The 18,177-nt window shown below is 35.3% G+C and overlaps 1 protein-coding gene across 1 annotated transcript in view; it reads left to right on the top strand.

Moving 5' to 3' along the window:
• LOC140151270 (serine/threonine-protein kinase 32A-like) overlaps positions 1–15,550 on the top strand; it is a 248,083-nt gene extending 232,533 nt beyond the window's left edge. The window contains exons 10-14 of the mRNA XM_072173550.1: positions 1,339–1,455; positions 1,866–1,991; positions 10,103–10,219; positions 10,971–11,035; positions 11,965–15,550. Of these exons, the coding sequence (XP_072029651.1) occupies positions 1,339–1,455; positions 1,866–1,991; positions 10,103–10,219; positions 10,971–11,035; positions 11,965–12,181 (642 nt within the window). The 3' untranslated portion in view covers positions 12,182–15,550. The remainder of the gene's footprint in view (positions 1–1,338; positions 1,456–1,865; positions 1,992–10,102; positions 10,220–10,970; positions 11,036–11,964) is intronic.
• Positions 15,551–18,177: the final 2,627 nt, after the last annotated feature.

The following is an 18,177-nucleotide window of genomic DNA, read 5'->3' as shown; positions in this document are numbered from 1 at the left end:
GTCCATGGCTAGTGGTTATGCTTCCTAAGCCAGCAGGCTAGCCCTACCAATGTGGATCCATTTCATTGATTTATCTTTCTAGGTGATGTACCGTGTGAAAATAAGCCTAATCAGGCTTATGAAGCCTGACCACTAACCATGCTTCAAGAAACCGGCCCTTGATGTTTTCAGTATATAATATTTTCAGCAAATAAATACTGCTTAGGTTTAATGTTTGTGGTAAATAATAATTTTTTTCTTGTTAAATACCTGAATGGTCTCACAAAGTACAAATCCGTGGTATGACATATCTTTCATTGTCACATATTGTAAGGAGAAGTAACAAACAACTATTCATCAAAAACAAGTTTGGTAGACAGTATACTAAATCATAACCAAGTAGCGTGTTGCAGTTTAAATCAAATTGATAAATGTTCATGATTTTTATATGCACTTCACTTCACTGAACTACACCAACACACATAAGCAATTTATTCCACTGTATGATACATGAGAATTATTTTGCTTCATGCAATATGAAATGTCAATGACATGGAAATCCTCTTAGCAGTTCACATGGTGATTACATCCCTCAACAGTTTGTAAAATTACAGAGATGTGTAGTGGTCACAGAATTAGAGAAGGAGAACCGGGACTCCCTATACCGCCACGTACAATCGCGCGGTCAGCTATGGGGAGAAAATTGGGGTATTCGGGTCCTTGCCGACGGTCTTGCTGGAGACGAACGAAAACAATTCTGCGTCTCATCTGAAGCGTCTTGGTACTCGCGTGCAGGTCGCATCAAGTCGTCTCTCAAATTCGCCCATCATCCATGTCGCTTGCATGACAACGAATGCCTCGGCGCATTCCGAGGGAAACCGAATACCCCCAATTTTTGCTCCATGCCTGTATCAAGATGGCGGTCGAGTCGTGGTTCTCTGGTTTTAATTCTGTGGTAGTGGTATAAATCTCACCTAGTCTCACACACCCTGAGCCACTAAACATCACCCCAAGCTCGGTAGTGACATCAAGGTTTAATGCTTTTCCACGCTTGCCTTGCAAGCGTGCTGATAAACCGCCCTTGTATGAAGGCGTTTAAGGCGCTATTAACTTTACGCTCTGGATTCAATGCTGCGTCCAGTGCACCTATGTCACTACCTAACTTGGTGTGAACCAATGCATACTTACTGAAGAGGGAACTTGTATGTTTTATGAAAATGGATGGCATGAGTGGGAGTGTAATTTGTTTTTCTATTTGTAGTTATATAACTGCAAAGTACATCGTTGAAGGAGCCATCACTTTTAGTATATGAAGTAATCTTTTGATTTTGATATACTGTGTATTTTGTTTGTTTACAGAGGCCGTATGACATCCATTCCAACTCATCAGTAAGTGACATAAGGCATTTGTATACAAATACACATCCACACTACCCCTCAGCATGGAATCCAGCCATGACAGAAGCTATCAAACAGGTAAGCTGGTTATCATTTATGTTACCGGGATTTGAACCTGGGATCTTTTGGAACCATTATTGGAAGGCCTGATAATAATGAAACAGTGGTGGTCCTGATAGACTATAGACTTTATTGTATATTAATTCTTTATTGCCAATTGTAGTCAGTGATCTCATTATCTGCAGCACATTTAAATATTCCACATAGATGTGTGAACGACAAACAGCTGCCTCAGCATGTTGAAATCACTGATTGCATTAGGTGAAAAAGTACTATACCATTAGTACCATCTTTTGTTTCCTACAGATGTTAGTAAGTGAATGCTGTCTACAGTAGATAGCAAATTAATCTTGTATGCATGCAAACCTATATGTGAGTGGTTTTTTTTTCCAACTTGTTTACATGTTTTTCACTGCATTTCCTTACAGTTAGTATCATTAGATCCTGAACAGAGAATATCTTCACTAGATGAGCTGGCAAAACATCCATTTGTCGATGATGTGGATTGGGATGCAGTCTTACAAATGAAAATCAAACCTGGATTTGTTCCTCCCGTAAGTATCAATGTATTCGGCTCAACTTGCTTGAATATATTGCAACAAATAGTACACCAAGTTGAAATATTACTGAAGCACAAATTACATCTAAACTCACTTCAACAGGTGTGTTCAACTTATTGTTAATTTCTTTTGAGTGGGTATTTTAAGCCATTAGCATAATATTTAGAGAATAAAAGATAGGATTTTGTCTTTTGCCTATCCAATATCGTGTCATAATGGATGGGCTGGCCAATATTTTGAGTAGTGGATGCCGGCGCAGCCGGTATCCACTACGATAAAAATATTGGCCAGCCCATCCATTATGACACTGATATAAGTAAAGACAAATAAAATGGGCAAATGTTAGCTTGAATGGTATGCTAGAATTGCCATGAGTGAGGATGTCTGCTGATGTACCAAGGGTGTCACCTGATAAGATCAACTCCTTGTCCACACATTTCTCCCTTGTGATCAGCTTATGTCACATGAATGAGTCTATAAGAAGTTCATACACCTGTAGACTAAAAGTTACTAGTTAAAATAATGAGAGTTCATTGTACATCTCCTACCTGCATTGGGTCAAAACCGGCCTTTTCTGCAAACTATGCCGCTATGTGATTGATTGTCTTGTGCTGCAATAGTCATGATTTTTCATTAATTTCAAAGGGTTTCAGGCAACATGACTATCTACTCAATATTATACTTCAGCTTGCTTGGTATGCATGTGACTAGTATACAAGAGTTACTTCAGCTGCTGTGTGACTTGAGGAGCATTACCTTTCATGTTAATTGATAGTTGTCCATGATCTGGAGATTATTTTTATGGTGGAACTTATTGGACCTACAATCCCATGGATGTAGTCATGTGATGTAGCCTACTTGTGTAATTTGTTTGAGACAAAAAGATGACTTGGCTTTGAACCATGTGGCCCCAGATATCTTTATAATTTTTCATATAATTGACACACATGCAAAGTAAGCTTTGCTCCTAAAATGAGTTGATTTCTGTCAATTTTCTGACCCAAGCTATTTTGTAAATGCTGTAGCTGTTATTCTTTATTTGTCCCTGTCCCTGTCAAACAAAGTTTGGAAATGGGACTGTAAAATGAGCTCCGGTGCATGTGTGTTAGGTAGGGGTGTGACTGATGTATGTATGTGTAATGTGAACCCAGGGCCGTAGCAAGGTTAAAAAATGTGGGGCGGCCATCACAAATGGGGGGCGGCTAAATTACAAATATATTCCCAAATTGAAATAAAGATATAAAGAAAAACATAACAAATTTCTCAACAAGTGGAGCGGCCATGGCATCTCCGGCCGCCCCACTTGCTCTGGACCTGTGTGAACCCTTGGCAAAAAATGTTAACCCTTGGCTTCTTTTGTTGATTTCTCCACATGCTATGATGGTTTCATTGCATGGAATTAATGACCCTTTGAGTTAATAACAATTTGTCAATAAATTCTAATGAATACCACAAGGCAGCCATTGTATTTATCTATGCCACATGGTATATAGGGCAGGTTCAAGTTGATATGTATCCAGCTTCTGTCAAGATTATGTCAAGACTGAGTGGTTTTATGTATACCTTTGTTTCCTACAAATTGTGTTAAGCTTACATTGCAACCGTAGATCACTCTCAAAGGTATTACAAGCAACATTGAAAACTTGTTTCTTCTTTATTGGATTGGAGTAGTTTCAACCTACGATACAATGATAAAGAATTAAAATATTATATTTAAAAGTGGAATAAGAAGGACATTCTTTACTGAACAATCTAGAAACATGTTAATGTTTAAGAAGTAGACCAGGGCTCTCATGTGAGGTATTAGACAGTAATTGGCAAGGATTAATCAGTAAGATACTTGAAGTACTTCCCCGGAGGGTGGCATCAATTTAAAATCCATGGCTATTTGTGAGTAAACTGCTGTCCATGATCCTATTTGAATTATGCCAAATGGGCCTCTCATGTAGAAAAAACCCTTCAAATTTTCTGATTGGGATTTGCTGATGAAATTGGTTCTTGTCTCTGGTGACATCTTCCTAGAATAGAGATTACCTGTTGTTGTTTTTTGTTTGTTTGTTTTTATTTTTAGCAGAAATACTTCTTTTTGTTTGCTGTTCTTTATGGACCCATGAATCGGATGTCGCCACCTCGATGCAAACATCATTCATTACTGTGCACTTCACAGCATTGGAGTGCGCAGTAAAATTGTTCGCTAATGATGTGTACATCGGTGTGACGACATCAGGTGTAGGGCCTACAAATGCAAAGGCTTATAATGGGATTTAACAAAAAAAGGGGATTGGTCTCAGTGGATTTTGAGAGTTTGCTGGTAAAATCATTGCCATAGCTGATAATTATGTGCAATGCCTTACATTTTCTGCAATAGGCATGGTGCTGGCCTGTTGGAGGGTGGTACTCAAGTTTGGTTTGGTTTGGGATGTAAGGTGCTCAATTTGAAAGTGGAAATATCCATATACCAATTTTCCAAGAAATTGGAACCCATTGATATACCAAAGGTCACAATTTTCAGCAAAATTAAATGCAAATTGCTTGAGTTTTGACAACTTTTTCCAAACTTTTGGCTACTGATAGGTAAAATTGGGCAATTGTCTGGAAAAAATGGCCCATCCATGTACCAAAATTCTGTATGCAGTTATGCACAGGAGGCAAAACAAAGAAAGATTTGTCAATTAGGAATTGTTTGGGAAAAACTAATCACTAAAATCCTTGTTTTTCATTGTACCATTTTAAAATATACAACAATGACATGAACAGGCTTTTGCAAAGTTTTGGTAATTGTCCATATCATTCATGCATATGTAAATTATTCAAAAAACATATTTCGAGATATTTCAAGATTCAAATTTGAACTTCCTTTTTTCATTTCAGATTTGTTTTTAATACATAACTACTCGTAGATCCATGTTATACAGCGACACCATATACATACATACTTTGCAGCTTTAATCCAAACTATATGTGTAATAATATGTTGTATCACCAGGGCATCATATTACAGCAAAACGTGACTTTCTATCTGTTTGTTACTCTCAAGAGTGTTTTTAAATGTCAAAATAATACTATATCCAAACATGAATTTTTCAAATGTCAAAATAATACAATTCTACTGCTTTGTAAACATCAAATCATTACATCAAATCAAAGATGCCAAATGTTTGTGTACTTTTTTTTGTATACTGGTAATTGGTTAGTATACTAAGTAGAATCCTGAAAATTAGTCACACAGCTACTCCTGATTAAAAAAAAAATACAGCACTAATTTTTTGGAATTAAAAAATATTTATCTTAAAGTACCAAATGAAACATAGCTAAATCTTAATCCTTTAGTTAGTTCTAACTGGCAATAAAAGTCAAATTTGTGCAATTTGCAGGAAAATGGGCAAAAACATGCTATTTTGTGTTTTTTTTGGTTACAATTATAGTCACAAAATGTTAAGACTGCATAACTTAAAATGAGTCTCTTTACAAGTGTTTGATTGTCACAGCATACAAAAAACACATGTTTTTGGCCCTTACTTCCAAAAACTGACCAAATATTAAAATTTGATTTTCATTGCCAGTTAGAACTAGAACTAATTAAAGGATTAGGGTTTAGCTGTGTTTCATTTGGCAAAACTGTTTTAATCCAAACAAATTAGTGCTGTGTTTTTCTGGAATTGGGAGTAGGTTATAGCACTAATGTAATATTCATCAGCAGTGCCAAGACATGCCAAATCCTCAAGTGCATTGAGCAACTTTGCAACAAATTAATATTTTCCATCTTTTGAAGATGAGAGTTGCCAGAGATGTGATATGGAGCCCACATTGACAGACACATGAATGCCACCACAAGTGAAAGCTATCTTGATTTAGTGCAATTTTCAACTGTAAATCTGGCAGCTTTGAGATGGCACATGCATGCCAGAAGATTGCAAGGCTTTGTATCTTAATATCATGGTGCCGCCAAGCACCGACATCATTTTTCTCATCTCTCTATATGTATGTTTGGAATTACTAATCTTCTATATCATGAAGGCCATCAAGTATTTATAGGAAGGGTCTCCCGTGATGTTCCGATTACATCTCTTGAAGAACTTTCACTATGTTGTATTGAACTTTAAGAGCAGATTATGAAGCCACAATGTGGAGAACATTAAAGAGACATTCAGTGATTTGGAATTTTGTCACATATGTTATTTTAGTACAGAGACATCTTTATAGGAAAACCTGTTCACATTTCATTATAGGAAGGGTCTCTTGTGATGTTCCGATTACATAGGACTAGATTACACTGTTTGGCATCCAAGGTTTGAGAAGTGGTTGCTCCAAGTCAAATATAAGAGATTATGGATAAAAATGATAAGAACAAGTTTCATAGAGCTACACCAATGATTTTTAATCTATTATTTTATTTATTGATAAATTTCATGTATTTTTTACTGCAATTCATTATCAATAATGAGCAATTACTATAACTCATTAGCAATGCCCACAAGTTAATTGGTAACCCCAAGAGGGACTCCTGAGGCATTTCCCCCTTTACCCCTCCCCATTCATTACACAACTGTGTGTAAATATGTACAAATTCAGATTAGAAGAACATTTTCCATTGAGCTTTTGCCCATCTGGATGTATTCAAATCACTAAGTAATTCCAAAGAAAAACTTCCTTACATATAGTAAAAGGAAATGACATATATTGTGATGAAACTGACAGAGGTCTGTGCACTTCTGAAATAGCCCCCTCTCCACGTAAACAAGACCATATTGTGCCTTAGATGATAGTAATATTGGAGTATAAGTAATAAAAAGATCCATAAATGTAAAGTTGATGCGATGTTATCTCTAAATCCGTCTGCCTAATGTGAGCTCAAGAAATATTGCCGTATGCTGCATATATTTATTGCATTGTCAAAAATAGATGTATAATCAGTAGGTAAATCTCAAAACAAATATATTATGTGGTCAGTTGTTATTGAGGTAGGAAGAATTCATAAAAAGGAAATGCGTTATTAAATATGTAACTTTTATACTGATTGGTTAATATCATCTTACAAGTGCTCCAATTTAAAAGGAATTGACTTTGGATTATAGAGATCACATCATTCAAATTGACATGCTGAGGTAATTGTATAGTTCATACATTTTTCTCATATTGTGAAGAAATTTCTTTAAAAAAATCTTTGTTTGAATCAATTTTTGTGTAAGTTTCAATTATGGTTTTGTTTTCATGTAACTTAAGTAACGTAACTTCTGTTTGCTTATCTCCTTCTTTATTTGTCTGCTCCAATCGTGTGTCATAAACCAATAAATTTAAATATCTTACAATAATCAAATTTAATTTTCACAAATGTACCGTAGCTCTGAATATTTCTAGAACACTGACATATCTACTATATGGAAGGTAAAGATACAAGAGATAATGCCATATTTGGCCTCAAAGCATTCCCAAAGCAATAAGAAATAAGTGCTATATACTCTGGCTGGTCAACTTATAGTAAACATACTGCTGCAAAAATAATGTTAGAATTTTATCTGCTCTATGCAATTGTTCCTTTAAGAATTGTGGATAGGAAAAATTTATTTTCGTTTGAAACCTAATGGATAATATTTTGACCAGTGGCGTTTTGTTAAGTAACTCTCTATTTTCCCCTTTTTTCAATATTACCTTTCATAATAGAAAACTTTTTAATTTAGAAAATTTAATTTGGAAAGTGATATTGTAAAGGTTTTTTCTTCGGATCCTTTGGTTGTAAAACTGTAAATGGATAATATTATGTTTCTGTCACTGTATAGGTTTTGTGGTTATCATTTTTGTCAATTTCTAGAACAAGTACTGAAGTAAACACATCATGAGGAGATTTAATAGTATCTAGAAGTATGATATAAATGTTAAAATGTGACACAGTCTGGTCCATGGAGGCCAAAGGCAGCAAATTTGAAACAGATATAAAGGCAAAAATATGGAGTAAACAAAACAATAAAATACATAAGAAAATAGATGTCACAAAACTTCATAACTTTAGAACCAAGTATGCTAGACCTTTGGTGTTTTCAGTATGTGATACCTAATGTTTGTAAGGTAATGAATTATAGTAACTCAATTTCCAAAAATGCCTCCTTTGGCCTCCATGGACCTGATTATGTCACAAATGTGACATTAACATTTCTATCATGTTTGCCAACAATGTCAATAAATTCTCTGGACTTATTTTGAGCTTTATGGAGACTGTTTTGTGTCTATTTACAAATGACGTCAACAAGGAGACATATAAACCCATTGGCTTGATGGTACAAAATCTTAGGAACAAATGGCTGCTTTGTGTTAATTGAGGCTGTAGAAGATTCTTGTATGTATAGAAATTATGTTCAAGATACACTCTTGAGTTCTGATCCAGGACATTGGACATTGTAGTCTACCACTACTTGATGTAAACCTCTAAGCATGTAATCAAGGCCCTGACAGCAGTTCAGATGTACGTTACTGTGTGGAAGCGGCTATTGACCCTGTTGTCGCGTATCCCGGGACTACCAGTCACGTACGGCGCACAAGAATGCACAATACGCATGATACACTTTGCTGATGGCATAGTACGCTAGTGCTGGTGATGTGCTGTTAGTGCCCATTAGCACCTCATGGCAGCTCCCAAATGTCTATCAAATTTGTGATTCGCACATGATCTTATTTTCAGGTTCCGTAGCATGCACAAATTTTGGCTGGTCCAAGTTTTACAGGGAGGGAGGGGCTGATGCTCCCTTTGTACCATAAAATATGTTGAAATTGTTTTTTACAATGCTAAACAATTAGACATGTGATATTTACACATGAGGTCAGTGCCTATTCATGGAAGATCCGCGCCTCTACAGATGAAGTAACGGTAGTGTTTATAAACAAATCATCAGCTGCCATGCTTGAGATCAAAAGGTTGCCTTCAGCTGCAGTTGTCAGCGGATAGACACCACACACAACTTCATCTATACATGGGTACTTCATCAGTCAGTGTTCTACACATGCAAAATGTGTTTCTTAGGGCATCACTTCCAATTGTAATAAATCCTGATGTCATCCATAGAGGCTTATTTGTTAATGAACATAAAAAATTGGTAGATGCTCATTTTGACTGTGTAGAAGGCAGCTACACAGTGACCATCAGGTCCATCCAACACAACAATGTATCATGTTCTTCTGTCCTGCAGAGGATGGGTCATACAGTATATTACACTAATGTATCACCACAGTTAAGGAAAACATTAACATTTATAGTGAAACCTTGGCTCCATCACTTGTTATAACTTGTTTTTGGCTACCTTAAATTCAGTGGATAACTAATCTACATTAGCGGTTAAGCTGAGTTTTTAGTTGCACGTGCCAAGAACATTTCTGGGACTGACAACCTGTTTACTGCATTGTCAATTTCCACTGTGTAACACTTTGGTAAATGACATAGCTAGTAATCCCAAGAGATTGAAATGAACCCAGCAATGAATGCATGCCTGTGTTAATGCAGTATCGTACCTGTCACAATTATTTTGCATTTTTCCCAATGTGGTGAACGGAAGTGTAAATATAGAAGCAAAGTACAATTAGCTGATTGAATTATGTCTTATATTATTATTGGCATCTCAATGGTTTCTTACCACATGGTTTTGCCACATGGTTTACTGCCATTTCGTCTAATTATCATATGGTGTAATTTGGTCTGTTACCAGAAATGCTAGAAACCACTTTGTCTAATAATCATCTAGTCCAATGTCTATTGAGTATAATATAATTTTGTCCAATTACCATTTCGTCTATCAAACATATCATCCAATAAGCACTTTTTAATATCTTCTAATAGCCATTTCGTCTAATAACCATTTGGTGTTATTGAAACATAGCACCAGCCAAATGCATCTTTATATTACCCGCAGTCCATTTTATTGCAGGTATACAAAATAAAGGCATGTGTCCTTGTTTGGCAGCAAACATCAACACACACAAACACACACACCGGCATGCTTACCATGACATGCCCATTAGCTATTTAACAAAATGATTAGTAGTAGTGATTTTAGAGAATTATAAACTTAAAATACTAACTATTACTAACAAACTATTTTTTTTTAAATCCTTATTCACAGAAAGACCATTTGAACTGTGACCCAACCTTTGAACTTGAAGAAATGATCATAGAAGCAAAGCCTTTACATAAAAAGAAGAAGAGGTTAGCCAAACAAGGTTCAAAAGGAAAGGATGTGGTAAGAAATTTGATTATATTTAGTATTTTTATTTTCTGTGAGTTGGTGACATGTTGAGGCAGCTATTCATGTGCATATATGCGGCATCTTTAATTATTATATAATAAAGCTTTTAGCTATACCACAAATTTTTAATACTGCACAGTAATACAGTGCAAGATATTTTGATACTGAACGGGCACGCATTTGAACATACCGAACTCATCCTTCGGACTCATTCGGTATTTTCATGGCTTGTGCGGTATATTCTTGTATCACACTCAAAACCATCCAATATTATATTAATACATGCATATGTATGCCAGAGCTCTGAGTGAAGGCTATCATTTTGAAGGTAAACCCAATAAAATGTCCACTGACTCACTGAGATTACAAATACTATAGAAACTTCTATTAAATTACCATACTGTAAGTTATCCAGAATGGCAAAATGGCATAACAATTTGAATAAAGCTGTTATACTTTAAGTCTTTAATTTCATCATAAAGAAAAAGTACCTCAGTGCTTTGAGTTGGTTTACATGCGGTTAAGAAACATTTTGTATGATTCTTAGCAGAATGGAAAATGACACTGAGAAAAACAGATGCATGAAAGATTGGGTGCACTCGCTTTATGTCTTCATAGATTTTAATCGTATCTTTCTAAAACAACAACAAAGAGCTTTATTTGTAAAAATGCAATACTATTATTTATTAGACCCCCTTGAATTCATCAAACATTTATGTGGTGTACTTTTGGTTTGTCTCTACAGGATGATGAATTACAAGCAGGGTTAGACAACTTTAATGCAGAGTTCAGGGTCTACAATAGAGAAAGGTGAGTTATATGATGGGGCTAGTTAGATGTATAATACTATGATTCCAATCAATATCTGCATCAAACTTAATGCATCCTAATGGCAACATGAAAGAAGCGAAAGGATGAAAACCAGGTCATGGTTTAAAACAACAAAAAGAAAAAATTATTTGATTTTTTTTTCATGCAACGGCATATTAAGTTGGGGCATCTTGATCAATCTTACATAAAGTAAAGTAAGTAATGACGGCATTTATATAGTGTCCTTAATAGTAAATGATAAAACCAAGAAATGGAGAGGTTGGTCTTAAGATTACTTTTCAATTGAGTATTAAAGAGAAGTAGCATGACGAATGTGTAGTGGCAAATTGTTTGCCAGATGCATAAAATCCTTCCTCAGATGAACACAGGTGTGTGACCATTTTATTGGGAAATTTTGAGCTGGAACGGAGACCACTTCATAGTGGTTCATATGGCATAATGAGTTAGGTGAGAAAAGGTGCGCTATCAGAAAGACAATTCAAAACAATGGTGATTAATGTATATATACGCATGTAACCTGTGTGACTCCAAGTAGAAGCAAGTATATGGGCATTTGCTATTCTGATAGAATTGATAAATTGTATGCATTGTTAGCTGTTTTGTTATTTTGATTTAAAACCCAGATAATTGTGATATGTTTTTATTCAAGTTATATGTGTTACTTAGCTAATAACTTTAATATAGAGGCCTTTTTAATTTACAATTCTTAGGCATGTAATCAGTGACCTTTTAAATCCAGAAAGAGGACTTTCCAAACCGTAAATGCTCACCTGATCAAAATGGCTGTAAGTTCCAAACCTAAATGAACTGTGAAATTATACATAAGGAAACTTTATATTATTAATGTATTTCTTCAAGAAGAAACTTTATATTGCTAAGCATTATTTCTTTTTATTTTTGAATCATAGATGTAAAGCTGAAGAGAATGAGAAATCAAATCATGATGAAACAGAAGAATCCAAAAACAACAAGCCTGAAGAAATCAATGATACTGCAAACACAATACAGATTACTACAACAACAGAATCATCTCAACATCAATCATCGACACAGCAGCAGCAGCAGGACCAAACTACAGCAGCCAATGATACGGGCACAGATACGCTACCAAAAGTGCAGCCTTAATTGTACAAAAACTATTGACAATATTAGAATAATTTATATCATCCATTTCACATGTGAAATGATACCAATAATTATGTTGAAGATATTGATGCTATGTACAGATTATGTTACGTGAATACTGTTTCTACACGAAACGAAACTTTTTACAAAACTGTAATCGGATGCCTATGAAGACTTATACAATATATCTGTTATTACCATATGTTTGGTGCTTGTGTAGAGGACCATAACCGTCAGGTATTCAGTGTGTCATTGCAAGCTTACTCGTGTGTCTGCAAGGAATTCTGAATGTGCATATGTGCAGGAGATGTAGCTTACAAATGAATGTCACTGTCGGAAGAGTAGCCTATCCTTCAACGAGACTGCAACAAGCATGTGATGGTTAAATGTATACTATCAGGACATCTATAAACAGGAAAGCTCTCATATCATCAGGGAAGTTTAACACATTTGCCAGGAAAGTCTGACATACCGTGTTGTCTCTAATAAATGCTCCTTCTAATAAATACCCCCTACCAATTCTTTAAAATTAAAATATTGATAAAATGCTGAAAATAATACCACATAAATTAAGTGAATTTTGTGATGACTGAGTAGCCCAAATATTCTTATCAAAGCAGATTAAATAATGGTTTTTGATGAGATTAATGCTTCCAAATCATACCCTCTTTTGGGAAAGTGCAATACTCCCAAAGCATCTATTAGAGACTATAAAGTATGTATCATCCTGAAAATGTGTGTTATTACTGGAACAAAGCTGACAGATGATTGGCCATGGCTCTATAGATGGAATCTGTCACATTACTTCAGCCCTCCCTAGGTCAGTAAATGTATAATATGTACAGCAGTGGTGTAGCCAGGTTTTTGGAACCGGAGGGGGCACAAACTTATTAATATTTTTTGTCACACACATTTATATACTATTAATTCATGTGCCAACATAGCCAACATAAACAGGCAGATTGGGCCAACATATCCACTCCTCAAGATAATTAAAGGATCAAAAAATGTCATTCAATATTTTTCAAAAACAGAATTATCTTTCAAGATGTTTGAAGTGCCAGATGAAACAGTCATGACGAGACATTTTACAGTGTTTTGTAGAGCATGGATAAGAACACATAATTTAAAAAGATATTTCGATTAGGTGCAAGTATGGTCAAGATAATCTGGATGAAATTTTTGTTTCTGCACCATGCACAAGCAGTGCACACAAAATTGTTGACCCCAATTTTTTCCTGACTTTACCGCCAGCCTAAGATGTACTGACAGTACTGTTCATAATGAGGGGGGCTATGCCACTAATGTACAGCAGATACTGCATCTTACATTGACTGTTTTAAAAGTAGATTCCTTTCAAATAACACACATTATCTGCTATGTTATTTATTTGTAGATACTGTATTGAAGGGAGGGCAGACTGCTTGAATACACCTGTCTGGCAAGTAAAGAGGCAGTATCTATTTTGTAATATATTTGCACATACTGCAATTTTACTTGGTAAGACAGATTTGCCTTGATACATGTTGAGATTAGTCAAGGATATGCACATGAATTGACTGAAAGTTCTACTGGATGCAGATATCATCAGCCAGTTTTCGCCATATCAGAAATATGCAATCATTCAATGTTGACGTCTATGTAATCATAGCAACTACATACTGTGGTGTCACTACCTTACATACAATTTAAAGCAGCAAAAGACTTCATCAGACTTAACATTCAGATTTATCCGTCATAAGACACTGAAATTACTAATACCTGATGAAAATTGATTCAAATAGGGCATGGTTGACAAATGGTGAGCAAATAATTCTCGTCACAATGCCCTTTTGATAGTACAATGAGATGTGGACATTTCTGATATGGCAAAATGGTTAAAGAAAAGCGTAGTTTAGTATTTCATAGAAGTTGCCTGTTTCCTCTTAATGCCCTATCACCATTAACTCATGGGTATGTCTGGTTGGGTATATTGTATACATAATGAGATATTGGTCATAGCCATCTTGTACTGTTTACCCCATACAGATGTCATTATCTACTGATAAGTTTGTTATTAGTATCATGATGTTGGTACTTCTTTTTATATTTTGTAGAAATTCAAACTGGGTGCCTCAAATCACATGAAACGTCAGCTGTTTACAAAACAGTACCCAGAAATGTGGTCAGCTGCATGACCATTCACTCAAGCATTTAGACATTTTACTTGGCTCAAATGATGAAATTTAAGCTATCATTTTTGCTTAGTTCCTAATCATTTCATCAGGTGTATTACATGTACATACTGAGGGATATGAACAATTAGGTGGATAGAGTGATGTATGTTCAAATATCATAAAATACCCTTTTCACATAATTAATGATGTAGAACTTGGGCATACATATGTGAGGAGTATGATTTACAACATTTTAATATTTTTGAAATAACTGTCAAATGTCTTAATGCTGAACATAAATTGACAAGTTAATAATCTAATACAGTTCACCTATTGTTTTCCCGGTGTTCATTTCTTGATAGATTTGTAATTGGCATGTCACTATGTGATACACCCTATACTCACATCTGTCACTATGTGATACACCCAATTTACACATCCATCACTATGTGATACACCTGATGATTTACTCAAATTATCTTTGATGGCAACTATTAATAGATTGGTTCAACTCAGCTACCTAATTGTAAGCGCTACCGAATCTTGGTACAATGATGTGGTGACAGTTTCTGGTGTTGTTGTATAAGCCTTAAAAACAAGGTAACTATTATACATGCAATTTTCTTTTATGTATCTATATAGCAAAGTCACTTCATATTTTGAGCTAGAGAAAGTCAAACCCATTGCAATAGAGGTTTCAATGCAGCTTTGAATAGTGTCAATTTTATGTAAGTAACAATCCTCTTCATGTGTGATATAATGGCCCCTTTTATCTGTCACAATACAGGGTGTTTTTTAACTATTTAAAGTGTATTTTGTTTTACAGTGTTTTTATGTTTTTAAAGTTACCTCCTAATTCCTGATGCTTCTCCTAGACATGCTAGAGGGTGATTTTATTTTTGAATTAACAAACAGTATCTTTTGGTAATAATATCATATCCACGACATGTGTCTATTGGTCAACAGTACAATGACATAATTATTGTGGTTATAAGCTGCTTTTAACTACTTTGCTTTCTCTTCTCAAGTTAAAACATGCTTTCTCTTATGCTACTATATATACGATCAAGTTTTTGCCTGCCATTAGTTAAATATATGTTTGCAATAAGGATGGTGTGGGCAAACATTAAGTAGGGGAAAGGATTATCAATATTTTACCTCCTAAATGAGGCCAAGTGATTAACCAATTTCATGAATATAAACACCTGGTAAAACACACTTATATTTTGTTTGGCGTATAATTGGCGAAGATGGGCTTTGCGGGGCTTTGCGCAATGCGTGACTGGTGTACGCGCGGATGTGAATTTACTCAAGCATACGTTGGGACTTTATTGATGCGCATACTGACGAAACAATAATTTTTGCCAATTACAAGCCAAACAAAGTATAGGAGTAGTGAAAAGTGCATGTAACATAATTTATATTGAATGAATGGCCAGGGTTTATTTTCTAAACCTAACGTCAAGAAAATTATTTAATTCCTAAAAATACTGTTGACATGTTCATAAATTTTTAGTGGCAAATGAGGGAGCACCACATGCATAATAAATGTTCTCCAGTTGTTCTGCAGAGAACAGGGGTGGGAGGGGTGACTAGGAGTACATAATGACCCTCATAATCATTTGAAATCAGTATCTTATTGGATGTTTAACCAACAGGTGTATCTACTCTGTTCTTATTTATCATCACCTTTTTAAGAATAAGTGTCTTGCAATATGTACTATGTTAATATTTTATGTTGTAAATGAAATATTTTTTATAAGTTAATTTGCCAACTAGCACAAGTAAAAAAGAGTTAGTGTGGTGCAATTGGTCTAACCAATTATTTTATTGTTATTATTGAATTTTGTTTATATTAAGAGGGTCATTGCTTCATGGAGACATGTACACCTCACCTGAGTAGTGAATCAGACCAATAAATCAACATAAAAATGGGTAACCGTGCCCCTCCTTTTCATGCAAAATCAAGGACAATATTCAGCATAAAAAAACGCTTGTGGTTTACAATGACTAGAATTTCAAAAACCTCTTTTCAATAACACTTACAGAAAGTTACGGACATAGTATCAAATCGGCTGATTGTTTACTTCAAACTCAAAGAATGCTCTCAAAGTCTGACAGCTCCAAACTATGATCAATCCTTTAACCGTCGAACATTATAGCCAACTTATATGTTGAGTGGGGGGCTGGGAGCTACATTAGGCAGCAGAAAAGTTGAGCACTTTTTTGCCTCTGAACTTAATCGAATACACAGAGTAAGCACAGAATTAAGATTCTGATTGGTTGATTGAATCATGTCATGAAAAGCTATGTAACATTGACACCTCATTTGCTAAGCAAACCACACAGCATCATGTGATCCTGGTGCGACTCTGTTCTTTTACCCGATAAACAGAGTGCGAGTGTCAGTCAGTGCTGAACTATTATCCTGGTTGCAAGTGTAGACTTGTAGGTTTAATAATGATGTTATACCAACCAGATGCTATCAGTTTGGGAGTTCTCTGTTGCATTGTCTCAATTGCAACCACCAGCAGTGGCAGCTTGCTACCAGCAACTGATAACACATTGCCCTCTCGTCATAACTAGTTGTATGAAACTTCTTCAAACCACAGGGTGAGGATGGTACTACTTTTGCACGTGTGTGCAAGGTGGTTTTATTTGTAGGATAAATCATAAGCTTTCATTTCAAACACTGATAGGTAGAAACCATTGCTAATGGCTGCATGGAAGGTTTGTAATGCAACCATGTAAAATGGGGCCTTTGTTGCTAAATCTTGATTGGGCATTACTACCGCATTAGAAGTGTACAAATTCTGTTACATTACATAGTATTCTGCAACATGAATACCATAAAGACTAGCCTAATGACGCGCAGATGGGCTCCCATGACATAACTTGCATTTTAGGCACAATCTTGAAATACTCTCCAGTAAAAATCCCATTGGCAAATTCTTGTCAGGATTTTTAGAGAAGCCCTTTATCTGTATGTGAAGTTTACCATAAGGTAAAGGAACCCATGTGTGTCATTACGTTAATCTTTATGGCGGGTATGAACATATATCATGTGCCATAACTAAAAATTTTGAGTGCATTTTCAGTGTATTATACTAATTTGGACAGGTTTGTTAAAGTGAACAAATATGAGTTTGTTAGACATATAAAGCATTTTGCTTAACATTAACACCTAAATTGTTATTATTGTTGAGGAAGCCCATCTGTGGTTTATCTGTTGTGTATGTAAACAGTGCACGATCTGAGGTTACAGTTCCGAACCCAGGCTACTTTTTGTACATTACAATGCAGACAGCCCATAGTAGATGGCCCTCTATAACAATACACATACTGTACGGAATAAAGCGTAGTATCAACACGTCCGTCAATAGCCTCAGATTGAGCATGTTATGTGTGTATGATAAGACCAAAAATTACATCCAAAAAAGAGTTGTTGTACAGATTCAATCAAATATTTGGTACTTATATTTGGTAAATATTTCAATTCCTATCAGAAATTTGGTTTAATTTTGTGATTTTACTAGATGTTATTGTCTAATTGAGCACCAAATGCTTGGTTACGCCTATACAAGAAATTTTGTCTGTGAAAAAATCAACTATCCTGCTGAAATTGTTTCAAATGTAAGCTTTATTCCCTATCCATTTATTCCCAATTTTGCTTCTCAGTATTCTGTTTCTATTTATTTTGTTACAACCACTGCTGAAATAGTTGTAGTCTATCTTCTGAAATAATGTGTATTCACAAAATAGAGACCTTTTTATCATCACAGACTAAAACCGAGTGGATATTAGCAGCAATAAGTGCCACAATTTGCATGGTCTTCTGAG

The sequence above is a fragment of the Amphiura filiformis genome, chromosome 1, assembly GCF_039555335.1.
Source record: "Amphiura filiformis chromosome 1, Afil_fr2py, whole genome shotgun sequence".
Classification (NCBI taxonomy): domain Eukaryota; kingdom Metazoa; phylum Echinodermata; class Ophiuroidea; order Amphilepidida; family Amphiuridae; genus Amphiura; species Amphiura filiformis.
The sequence above is the reverse complement of the archived record's forward strand: the minus strand, read 5'-3'. Positions and strand labels throughout refer to the sequence as shown.